The sequence below is a fragment of the Acomys minous genome, assembly GCF_964271855.1.
Source record: "Acomys minous genome assembly, chromosome: 6".
Taxonomy (NCBI): domain Eukaryota; kingdom Metazoa; phylum Chordata; class Mammalia; order Rodentia; family Muridae; genus Acomys; species Acomys minous.
In genome coordinates, this window is record NC_140487.1 from 94,284,454 (window position 1) to 94,296,494 (window position 12,041).

The following is a 12,041-nucleotide window of genomic DNA, read 5'->3' on the forward strand; positions in this document are numbered from 1 at the left end:
GCAATTCTCCAGAGCCGGTGATATGACCTGTCCTGAATGTAGTCTGATTGTAGGTGCCTAGGTTATCAATATAGGATGTGAATGGAGAATTCTCAACAACAACGAAGCAACAAAAGACTCATCTCCAGCTGGAGATTCTCAGACTCTTTTGAGTGACGGACATTTGTCTTTCATGACTGGAAAGAGTACGGGAGCTGCAAGTTTTGATGAATTTTGCAATTCTAAGCACCAGAATCAGAGAACAATGAGTAGCTCTAAACAAGAAAGAACAAACACGGGGCTGGAGAGATGGCTCAGTGGTTAAGAGCACTAGCTGCTATTCCAGAGGACCCGGGTTCAATTCCCAGCACCCACATGGCCGCTTACAACTGTCTGTAACTCCTGTTCCAGGGGGATCTGACACCCTCACAGAGATGTGCTAGCAGCCAAAATACCAATGCATATAAAATAAAAATAACTAAAAAAAAGAAATGACAAACACATTCAAGTAAATCATCACATGACAGAAGCAACCATTCTTGAAATACAATGGGTGGGGACAAATACTTTATTCAACCTCATATGAGGGGAGGAGCTAATGCTATTGTAACTTCTGCTTGTCTGTTTGCTGCCTGTAGATAAGGAGCTTAACCTAGGACACTAAAGAAATATGCTCCATAACACCTTTATATGAAAGAAACTGGTCAGTGTGTTAAACTAAGAAAGTGCTAGAAACCAGAGTGGACCTTACTAAAACTGAGGACTTCGCTTCCAGGCTCTGGGCCAGCCTTTGTCTTGCTATGCAAGGGCAGGTGGCAGCTACACACAGAGGCTGCAGGCTGTGAAACTGGACTTGGTTTTTGGAGGAGCCCCATTTCTGCATCCTCAGCAGAAATTTACATGCCTTTGAAGCCAGCAGTCAGGAAGGAAGGCACCAAAAGAGAGTGGAGACATTGCTGGTGTTGCTGATGTTCCAATCATGGTCCTACAGACTAATCTATTTTCCTTAAGCCCCTTCAGATTTGACACCCCTGCTGGACAAACTGCCATAGCTGTAAACTGAGGCACCTACTGCCACGCTCTTACGTACATAAACCCTTTGCCTATTGTACACTGCCTATATACTGCACTGGTTGAATTTTTAATGAAGAAATTCAGATGGTGTGCATTCCAGGGCTAAGAATTATTACTTAGTATTTTGTGTATATATACACTAGTGAAACATATTTAGTGATTTAAAGTTCCTATTGAATTTTCTTCCTTCTTGTAGTGATTTAGAAACTATATGTTAGGAGATATTTGAAATTATGTAATTCTCAAATAAAACATTTTTAAAACAAAAAAATTATATAGAAGTTAGTAATAGTGCTATAATAAGATTCTTTTCCATAAATTATATTCATACCTTAAATGGACTGCAGCTAGCTTATGCTAGTTTTTATAACCTTTAATTAATTAGTTAATTAATTTTTTGAGAGTCTTTCCTCAGACTGCCTTTGAATTCAGACCAATTCTCTTGTCTCAGTCTCTTGAATGCTGAGCTTTCAGGCATGTACCACCACATATGATTGGTTTTAAAAATATAGAACATGAGGGCTGGTAGGATGTCTCAGCAAGTAAAAGACCTTGTCACACAAGCTTGACAGCCTGTGTTCGATCCTCAGGTCCCGCACTGGAAGGAGGGAACCAACCAACTCCTGAGGGCTGTCCTCTGGCCTTCACGCGGTGCTGGACATGTCCATTTCCACATTAGCTCTCTCTCAATAACTTATTATTATTGTTGTTGCTGCTGCTGTGCTGCTGTTTTTGGCTTTTTTTGAGACAGGGTCAATAATTTAAAAAAATAAAAATAAAACTACATGCTGGGTGGTGGTGGTATAGACCTTTTATCTCAGCAGCATGGAGGCAGAGGCAGGTATGATCTCTGTGAATTTGAGGCCAGCCTGGTCTACAGAGCTAGTTCCAGGACAGCCAGGGCTACACAGAGAAATCCTGTCTCAAAGTAAAAATAAAAGCACAAGCCATTTTAGTAGTTGACATTTAGTACTTACTACACACCACACAGTATATTCTCAGTGTTTTCCATGTGTTAGCTGGTTAGGTCCTTAGAACAAGGGGGCGTCTGCTCTTTCTTCGGTTCAGCAAGGAAACTGAAGCCCAGAAATAAAGGACTCGGTCAGCGCCACACTTCAGCTTGAGCACAGGCAGCCCGGCTCCACAACCTGTGCTGTCAGTCGCAATAAAGTGAATAATATGACACTATTGGACCTAAAGCATGTACCCAAAACTTTGTAAGAGTAATTAGCAAGCATAATTCTACAAAGACAGAGTCCTGCATTAGTGACAAGTCAGTAAACTCTGACATCTGCCTGGTTTCCCGGGCAACTGTTAACTATCAAGTGCTCTGTGACACTCTCACAGGAGGAATAAAGATGGGCTCGTGAACTACAAGGCAGAGTCTCGCCACCTCATGTGAATCATCTGCGCGGAGTTCTAAAGGAACACTTCTCAGCACAGCCCTCTGACACCGTTCAAAGGCCTTTGTGTTTCTAAGTGTAAGAAAAGCTCCAGCAAAGCCTGGGCAATTAAAACCACTTTGCTCACTGCTCTTTTGATTCCCCAAGGCCTCTAGGCAGGTGCTAATGCATGAAAACACGAGCTCTCCTCAGCCAACAGCCAGAGAGCGGAGTGCTGTGATTTACTATTAAGATTAACTTTTCTTTTTAGATTGTTTCACATTTGTTTAATTGTTTACTTACTTGTGTTTAGTACAGCGTGTGTGTAGAGGTCTGCTAGCATACGGGCCCCGGGGAAAGGAACTTGGATCCTCACACTTGGTAGGCACCTTTACGGGCTCAGCTGTCTTGCTGGCCCAAGAACATGTCTTCAGTTTGTTTCTTTTCTTTTCTTTCATTTCCTTCCTTCTTACTTCTCACCCTCCCTCAGCCGGGCTTCTCTGTGTAGCCCTGGATGTCCTAGAACTCGATCTGTAGACCAGGCTGGCCTCAAACTCAGCAGAGATCTGCCTATCTCTGCCTTCCCAGTGCTGTGATTAGAGGTGTGTGCCCTCATACCTGTTTTAAGAATGTTTTCTTATAGTCACTATAAACATAACGTGTATGTTTACACACAAAAACACAAAGACACACTCACACACACACACACACACACAGCTCTATAAACTAAATAACTCCTTTGAATTAGAATGGCTCCATTTAAATAAATTTGGTTTTGATGAACACATAGAATAAGTCAGACTTTCTCATCTAATTCTTGCTTGCTGGAAGGTCACAGTTGTATACAGCAGAAAATAAAGCAAGTTACTTTCTTTTTTAATCTGTGACCTAGAAGAACAGTAGCCATGAGAACTCCTGAAACCCCAAGAACAACATTTATAAAATAACTATTTTTCTTCTTAAGAAACTTAACTCCCAGGGTAGTGGCTAATGTCCAAACAAGAGTACTGGGATGGCTTCAGGGGCTAACAGATCAGGAGTCGGTGCCCGAGTTACGATTCCAATAGCCCTCAATTCCTTTTTGCCTCAGTTTCTTAATTATGCAAATGGACACAATGCTTAATCAGATTCATGTGAAAGTGCTTTGTAGAGAACACATTTACCCAAAAATACCACTCCAGAACAATCCCGGCTAGCAAGGGCCAGGGCCTGTATAAATTCCCAAGAAGCAGATGGCTCCCACAGACTGGATCAGGGTGTGGAAGATAAAGTGAGGAGCAGTATTGTTATTCAGGAATACAAATAATGCTGCTCTATTACTCTGAAAGCTACTTGGTTTGTTTGCGTTAGAGAGGTCACCCTAAGCTTCTCAGAGCAGCTGAGTAAGCTGAAGGGCCCTTCCTGCTGCCATCTGCTCCCTTCCCAGACTCCTCTGCAAATCAAGGGGTTTCCTTAGATCAGCCTCTAAAGAACAGCTATGGCCTGGGAAGGCAGCAGTCTCTGCTTTCTGTTTTAGCAACCAGAGCTAAAGACTGAAGCCTCCCACGTGCAGGCACTCACCTCTAGAAACAGCCTCACTCCATCCAGTTTTCCAGTTTTATCTTGTTTTGGTTTTTGTCTTAACTTGCAATTCTACAAGGGGATTAAGAGTATGGGTTTAAAGTTTCAGGGTTTAAAAACTTATTTTAGAAATATTTTATGTTAGCCGGGCGGTGGTGGTGCCCACCTTTAATCCCAGCACTTGGGAGGCAGAGGCAGGTGGATTGTTGTGAGTTCGAGGCCAGTCTGGTCTACAAAGTGAGTCCAGGTCAGCCAAGGCTACACAGAGAAACCCTGTCTCAAAAAAAGAAAGAAAGAAATACTTTATGTTAAAAATAAAAAAATCAAATTTATCTGGAAAATTTATTTAACTTAACATACAGAAAACAGTAACTTCACCAGGCATGACACACACCTGTAATCCCAGCAGTTGGGACATAAAGCTAGGAGGATCACCATAAGCTACATAGTAAATCTAAAGCTAGTCTGGGCTTAATGAGACATTGTCTCTGAAGAAAAATAAGCAACACCACAAAGACCTCAAATAGTAACTTTATGTTCCTGTAACAACTTTATGGTGCAAGACCAAGTTACATTGGTAGGCAACCAACCAATTTTGGAATTATAAATCAGAAATCTCTTTGGTTTGCAGATTTGAAAGAAACTATCACACACCTCAAACAGCTCTCTGTAAAGATACTACTGTGCACAGGGTCTGTACCAGGGCCTCTGCATATATGTCATGGCTTCTGGTGTCTTCTCTTGGGCTCTTTTCCTTGCTTGTTTGTCCAGTCCAACTCCAGTGTAACAGCTTTTGTTTTATATTATTATATTTTATTTTAATATTTGATCTCTTAAAAGTCTATTCTTTTCTAAAAAGAGACAGAAAGGGGCTGGATCCAGACCTGATGGGGGAACTGGGAGCAGAGGGAGGGGAAACCGTAGTTAGAAGAGATTATGGGGAAAAAGGGCTTCTTTTCTTTTTGGTTTTTTGAGACAGGTTTGTGTGTGTATCCCTGGCTGTCCTGGTCACTTTGTAGACCAGGCTGGCCTTGAACTCTGAGATCCACCTGCCTCTGCCTCCCGAGTGCTGGGTTAAAGGCGTGAGCCAGCCTGGTCTACAAAACCAGTTCCAGCACAGCCAGAGCTCTTACACAAAGAAAACACACACACACACACACACACACACACACACACGTAATAAATAAGAATTAAAAACAAAAGAAAACACCCATTATGTGTTCATGCTTAAAAAGTGTTACCATTTAAAATTTATTTATTGATCACTGAAAGAATCAATTAGGATATGTAGCTCAGTGGGAGAGTGCATAAAGCTCTCTGTTCGATCCCCACTACTGGCAGGATAGAGGCGGTTACTAAGCAATTGACTGTATGTGGAAAGCACACTGACTTGAAAGAATCAGTATAAATCTATTATTTCTAATTTTTAAAGCCCAAAATATTTCAGAAATTATAGCCATTTAAGTTTTTGTTCTCGTGGCTATAATCATGCAAATTACATGACTGTTCTGGGCAATCAATGAAATGATTATTTCTTAGGCCTTTATTATTTGATTCTGGACAAAATCTTTCTTGTGAAATAGAATATAAACTCCGCAGGCATAAATGCTAAAGCTTTTTCATTTTAATGGCTCAATAACTTGAGGTACCAGGTGGTTTAATGTGAAGTGATATTTGAGCTAAGCAGTGGACTATCGAATTTCCTTATTTGAAAAAGAGAAATGTTACCACATATATACGATATTACCTATTATTTTATATTATGTTATGTTATGTATTTATATATCCATATCAAAAAATTATCTTTAGTACTTTCTGTTTGATTCAAGGTCAAGTTCAGTCTGTTTCTGGACTCATAAGCTATTTTAATGATGAAAACAATGTTGAGAGAATTTTCAGATCATTTCTATTGCTTCTTTTACTGCCACTCAGTGTAATAGGTAGGAGAGCCAAAGTTGTTGTAAATTACGAGCTACTCATGGGTTTGGGTTTTTCTGGGTTGATTTTGTTTTGTTTTTTTTCTGAGACAGGGTTTCTTTGTGAAACGGTCCTGGCTGTTCCTGGAACTAGCTTTGTAGACCAGGCTGGCCTCAAACTCAGAGATCTGGCTGCCTCTGCCTCCGGAGTGCTGGGATTAAAGGTATGCACCATCACACCTGGCTCACTCATGGCTTTTAACAAGTGTTTGGTGCATATTTGAGCACAGCAAATTCTACCAAGGGGTCTTCTTCCAAATATTTGGTTGTCCGTGCCCTGTGAGGACATTTTAATGGATTTTAGTTTTTGTTTTTGTCTGTATAGCCAAAGCTAGCCCCAAACTCATGATCTTCCTCCCCCCCCTCCCCAGGGCTACAGTCACAGACATGTGCCACCATGTGGCTTTGACACACTTGTTGATTCTTGCCCAAGTGACACTTGAGTGCATGTTGTTGACAGTAAAGGAAGTGTAACATGCTCACAACATGGCATTCTGCTAGAAGGTCATAGCATGCGTGTGTGTACATATAAAAGGCCAGTGACTTTCCTAGAAGTTGAGATAACAGGGCCATCATGATATGTAATGGAGAAGGGGCTATGATATGATTTTATTCCTATATTTTCAAACAAGGTAGAGCTGTGTAGAGGACTCTAAATCACAGCTTGGAATAGAAATTTGATTTTTTTGTTTTGTTTTGTTTTCTGGTTTTTCAGGACAGGGTTTCTCCGTGTAGTCTTGGCTGTCCTGGACTCGCTTTGTAGACCGGGCTGGCCTCGAACTCACAGAGACCTGCCTGCCTCTGCTTCCCAAGGGCTGGGATTAAAGGCGTGGGTCACTACACCCGGCTGAGACAGGGTCTCTATGTAGCCTGGCTATGCTGGACTTTCTATGTAGACCAGGCTGGCCTCGAACTCACAGAGATCCGCCCCTGCCTCTGCCACCCAAGTGCTGGGATTAAAGGTATGTGCCATCCCACCTGGCTACAAGATTTCTTAACTTTTAAGGATGTATCAGCCATTTGAAACTGCAATGAAAACTGAACTATTCTTCCTGAAAAATATGTACAAAAGTATATTAAAAGTTTTTTCATTATTAGTCCTGGAGATTCACTGCAAGTTAAAGGATTCTTGTTTTTCTTGATTGTGTATTCCTGAGCATGTTGTTGCCTGGGCAGATCTCACCACCTGTGTAGGAGACGCTCACTGTATAGACAGATCTCACCACCTGTGTAGGAGACGCTCACTGTATAGACAGATCTCACCACCTGTGTAGGAGATGCCCACTGTATAGACGGATCTCACCACCTGTGTAGGAGATGCTCACTGTATAGACGGATCTCACCACCTGTGTAGGAGACGCCCACTGTATAGACGGATCTCACCACCTGTGTAGGAGACGCCCACTGTATAGACGGATCTCACCACCTGTGTAGGAGACGCCCACTGTATAGACGGATCTCACCACCTGTGTAGGAGACGCCCACTGTATAGACGGATCTCACCACCTGTGTAGGAGACGCCCACTGTATAGACGGATCTCACCACCTGTGTAGGAGACGCCCACTGTATAGACGGATCTCACCACCTGTGTAGGAGACGCCCACTGTATAGACGGATCTCACCACCTGTGTAGGAGACGCTCACTGTATAGACGGATCTCACCACCTGTGTAGGAGACGCTCACTGCATAGACGGATCTCACCACCTGTGTAGGAGACGTTCACTGCATAGACGGATCTCACCACCTGTGTAGGAGACGCCCACTGCATAGACGGATCTCACCACCTGTGTAGGAGACGCCCACTGTATAGACGGATCTCACCACCTGTGTAGGAGACGCCCACTGTATAGACGGATCTCACCACCTGTGTAGGAGACGCCCACTGTATAGACGGATCTCACCACCTGTGTAGGAGACGCCCACTGTATAGACGGATCTCACCACCTGTGTAGGAGACGCCCACTGTATAGACGGATCTCACCACCTGTGTAGGAGACGCCCACTGTATAGACGGATCTCACCACCTGTGTAGGAGACGCTCACTGTATAGACGGATCTCCCCACCTGTGTAGGAGACGCTCACTGTATAGACGGATCTCCCCACCTGTGTAGGAGACGCTCACTGTATAGACGGATCTCACCACCTGTGTAGGAGACGCTCACTGTATAGACGGATCTCACCACCTGTGTAGGAGACGCTCACTGTATAGACGGATCTCACCACCTGTGTAGGAGACGCTCACTGTATAGACGGATCTCACCACCTGTGTAGGAGACGCTCACTGTATAGACGGATCTCACCACCTGTGTAGGAGACGCTCACTGTATAGACGGATCTCACCACCTGTGTAGGAGACGCTCACTGTATAGACAGATCTCACCACCTGTGTAGGAGATGCCCACTGCACTGTAAATGACTGACCCCGTGAGTGTAGAATAAATGTCTCTAAGCTGCATGTTTCCGTTTGTTTCCTTAGGCTTCCATCTGAGCGGCACAGTAACTGAACCCGCCACTCCTTCTGAAGCAGCAGTGACTTACAAAGTCGCAATCAGTTTTGATCGATGCAAAATCACATCTGTGACCTGTGGCTGTGGGAATAAGGACATATTCTACTGTGCTCATGTTGTAGCACTCTCACTCTACAGGATCCGGAAACCAGACCAAGTCAAACTTCGTCTTCCTATCTCAGAAACCCTTTTCCAGATGAACAGGGACCAGCTACAGAAGTTTATCCAGTATCTAATCACAGCACACCACACCGAAGTTCTTCCTACTGCACAGAAACTGGCAGATGAGATTCTATCCTCCAACTCGGAAATCAACCAAGTGAACGGTAATTGTATAACATTTTCTTGATTTGAAAACGTTAACTTTTTACACAGAGAAACCCTGTTTTGGGGTGGGGTTACTGTTTCCACAAATGCTATTTAAAAGCAACCCTTTTCTCTCTCCTGCGTTGCTTTATTGTATTTAAGGAGGTTGGAGTTTTTCTACTGTTGTAATCCAATCTTAATCAATTCATTCTGTCCAAACAACTGTAGTTGACTCTTAAGTTTCTTTTCTTTTCCTTCCTCCCTTCCTTTCTCCTCTTTGCCTCCTTCCCCCCCCCCCCCCACCGGTTTTTCCAAGATAGATTTTCTGTGTACACTTGGCTGTCCTGGAACTCACTCTGTGGACTGAGCTGGCCTCAAACTCATAGAGATCCACTTGCCTCTGCCTCCCAAATGCTGGGATTAAAAGCATGCACCACCACCGCCCGGCAAACTCTTTAGTTTCTAAAAGCAATTCATTTCTTTCTATAGATGTTTTGCCGTGAAGTGTTGGTAGCGTTCTACTTCTTGACTTTATTGGTAGTCACGCAGTTTTAATCACTATGTAATGATTTCTGCTATAGATTGTGCAGTTTTCATAACTGATATTATAATAAATATTTAACATCTAAGGAAGTAGGTCAGTGATAGAGCTTTGGCCTGGCATGTTCAAGACCTGAGTTCAGTTCCTAGAGCTAGGATAAAAGTAGAATTTAGTTAACTTTTATTCCTTTTCCCATTTTTCGAGGCAAAGTTTCTGTGTGTAGCCCTTGCTGGATTGGAACTCACTCTATAGACCAGCCTGGCCTTGAACTCAGAGGTCCTCCTGCCTCTGCCTCCGAATGCTGGTATTAAAGGTGTGCACCACCACGGCCCAGGCATTAATAGTGGTAAACTATAACTGGTGGGTTTTTTTTTAATGCTTTGGTATAATTTTTATAGTAAGTAAATACTACTTCTATAATTCAAAAAGATATTTAAGAACAAAAGGTACAGTGGCCACACTTACAATTCCAACACTTAGAAAGTAGAAGGAAAAGGATCAAGAATTCAAGGTCACTCTCACTTCACAGCAAGTTCAAAGCCAGCTTTCACTACATGAGCCCCTACTCAAGGAACGGGGGTTAGGGGGCTGGCCCTCAGACCTGAACGCTCCCTTAGGGCATGTGTCATTGTATAGCCTCATGAGAAAAAGCCAGTTCCTGAAATGCTTTACAAAGTGAACTTATCCTAATAATAGACAATCAGAGAATTTTTAAATTATAGATGGTGTGATATTTCTTATTTAATTGTGTGTTTCCTGTGGCTTGATTAAAATATTTATAAGGGCCTGGAGAGATGGCTCAGCAATTAAGGGCACTGACTGCTCTTCCAGAGGTCCTGAGTTCAATTCTCAGCAACCACATGGTGGCTCATAACCATCTAGAATGTATAATGTGATCTGATGCACACTGTATACATAATAAATAAATCTTTTAAAAAATTATTTATAAAAGATACCCCCTTGCAGCTGGGCATGGTGGCACATGCCTGTAATCTCAGCACTTAGGGAGGCAGAGGCAGGCAGATCTCTATGAGTTCGAGGCCAGCCTGGTCTACAAATTGAGTCCAGGACAGCCAAGGCTACACAGAGAAACTCTGTCTCAAAAAAACAAAAGCAAAAACAAAAACAAAACAAAACAAACAAAGATACTCCTTCCATTTTATCTTCTCTGATCACCCCGAGGAAGAACCTAGACCATCCCTATCGTACTAAAGTATCATTTACTTTGAGTTGTTACCAATACTAGAAAAAAGGTAAGTTACCTCTGTTGCTGTGCTTTTAACCAACTTTGTTTATATTTTGGGTTCCTTCAATCTCTTCTTACTCTACCCCCACCCCTTCCAACACCCCAATACCAGGCAGGGGATAAAGAAAGTTAGTGGGGAGAGGGGGCATAATTTTCCTTAGCTGTTTCCTGCTGTTTTGGGGCATCTTCGTTTCAGGGTATCTCTGACTCACGCTGCATCAGCAGCCATCAGGGGCAGCAGGGGGTAGCACCAGCAGCCTTCTTCTTTCTTGGAGCCCCCAGCCTCTCTTTGGAGCTGGCTTTTATGCCCACTGTCAAAGACCACACCGCAGAATGAGGTCATTCCCAGCTAACAGACATCACATGCCCTCTCAGGAGGCAGCTATCAGCTGTGGACAAACTGGAGCAGCCCCATATCCCACACCTGGGATTGAAACAAAAACATGTTCACATATAAACCAAAACCTCCACAACGCACCTCATTCTCATTCTTTTTATGAGAAGGCTCAAATATCCAAACCAACAAACCTATATAGGAACATTAGTTTAATGTATTTAAATTTAAATCAACAGGTATGGACTGAGAGTTAGTGGACAGCTAACAAAGCCGGTTTGTAAACTCCAGGTATTGCTGACTTAATTGAAATGGCTCTGCTCACTTCTCCCAAATATTTCTCCTCCTCCATATCACTTTTGAATGTGGGCATTTCTTTTCTTTTTTTTTTTTTTTTTTTTTTTCTTTTTTAAATTTTTATTTATTATGTATACAGTGCTCTGCCTGCATGTACGTCTGCCTGCCAGAAGAGGGCATTTGATCACATTATAGATGGTCATGAGCCACCATGTGGTTGCTGGGCATTGAACTCAGGACCTCTGGAAAAGCAGTCAGTGCTCTTAATCTCTGAGCCATCTCTCCAGCCCAGAATGTAGGCATTTTTTATTCATCTTTTTTACTGGCTCATTTTATATGATCTCTACAGACAATTTCAGCCATCCCCTTTATTTTGGATGCTGCCCATGTATCGTGATTCACAGACTCGTTTTCCCAGTTCAGCTTTTGTGAGCTTTATATATCCACCTGCCTTTTATATCACAGAGACATCCCAAAAATCACCGGGTCCAGATAAGAGCTTATCATCTGCATTCTCTTACCTTCTTAATTTTGGGCAGTGCCAGGGGGTGGACTGAGGGCCTTCCGTATGTTAGGCGAGTGGCCTACCACGGAGCTGCACCCTGGCTGGAGTGCACTTCCTCAACTCATTTATTCCTCTGTTTACTCACCATCTCAAGGATGGGCACTATGCTCGAGACTCTGAGCCACACCTGTATTCATCTCTGACATCTTTTCTTTCCACGTGCATTCCACTGAAAAATCTGACCCTCTTAAACACTCATGATTTTCATTTCTATAGCACCTTCAACCCTAAATTAAACCATTGTGATCTTTTACCTAGATTGCCACATTGT

The 12,041-nt window shown here is 42.9% G+C and overlaps 1 protein-coding gene across 1 annotated transcript in view; it reads left to right on the top strand.

Annotated features, from left to right (window-relative positions):
* ZSWIM5 (zinc finger SWIM-type containing 5) overlaps positions 1 to 12,041 on the top strand; it is a 111,619-nt gene that overhangs the window by 60,189 nt on the left and 39,389 nt on the right. Inside the window, exon 2 of the mRNA XM_084786543.1 lies at positions 8,451 to 8,807. Coding sequence (XP_084642669.1) covers positions 8,451 to 8,807 — 357 coding nt within the window. The remainder of the gene's footprint in view (positions 1 to 8,450; positions 8,808 to 12,041) is intronic.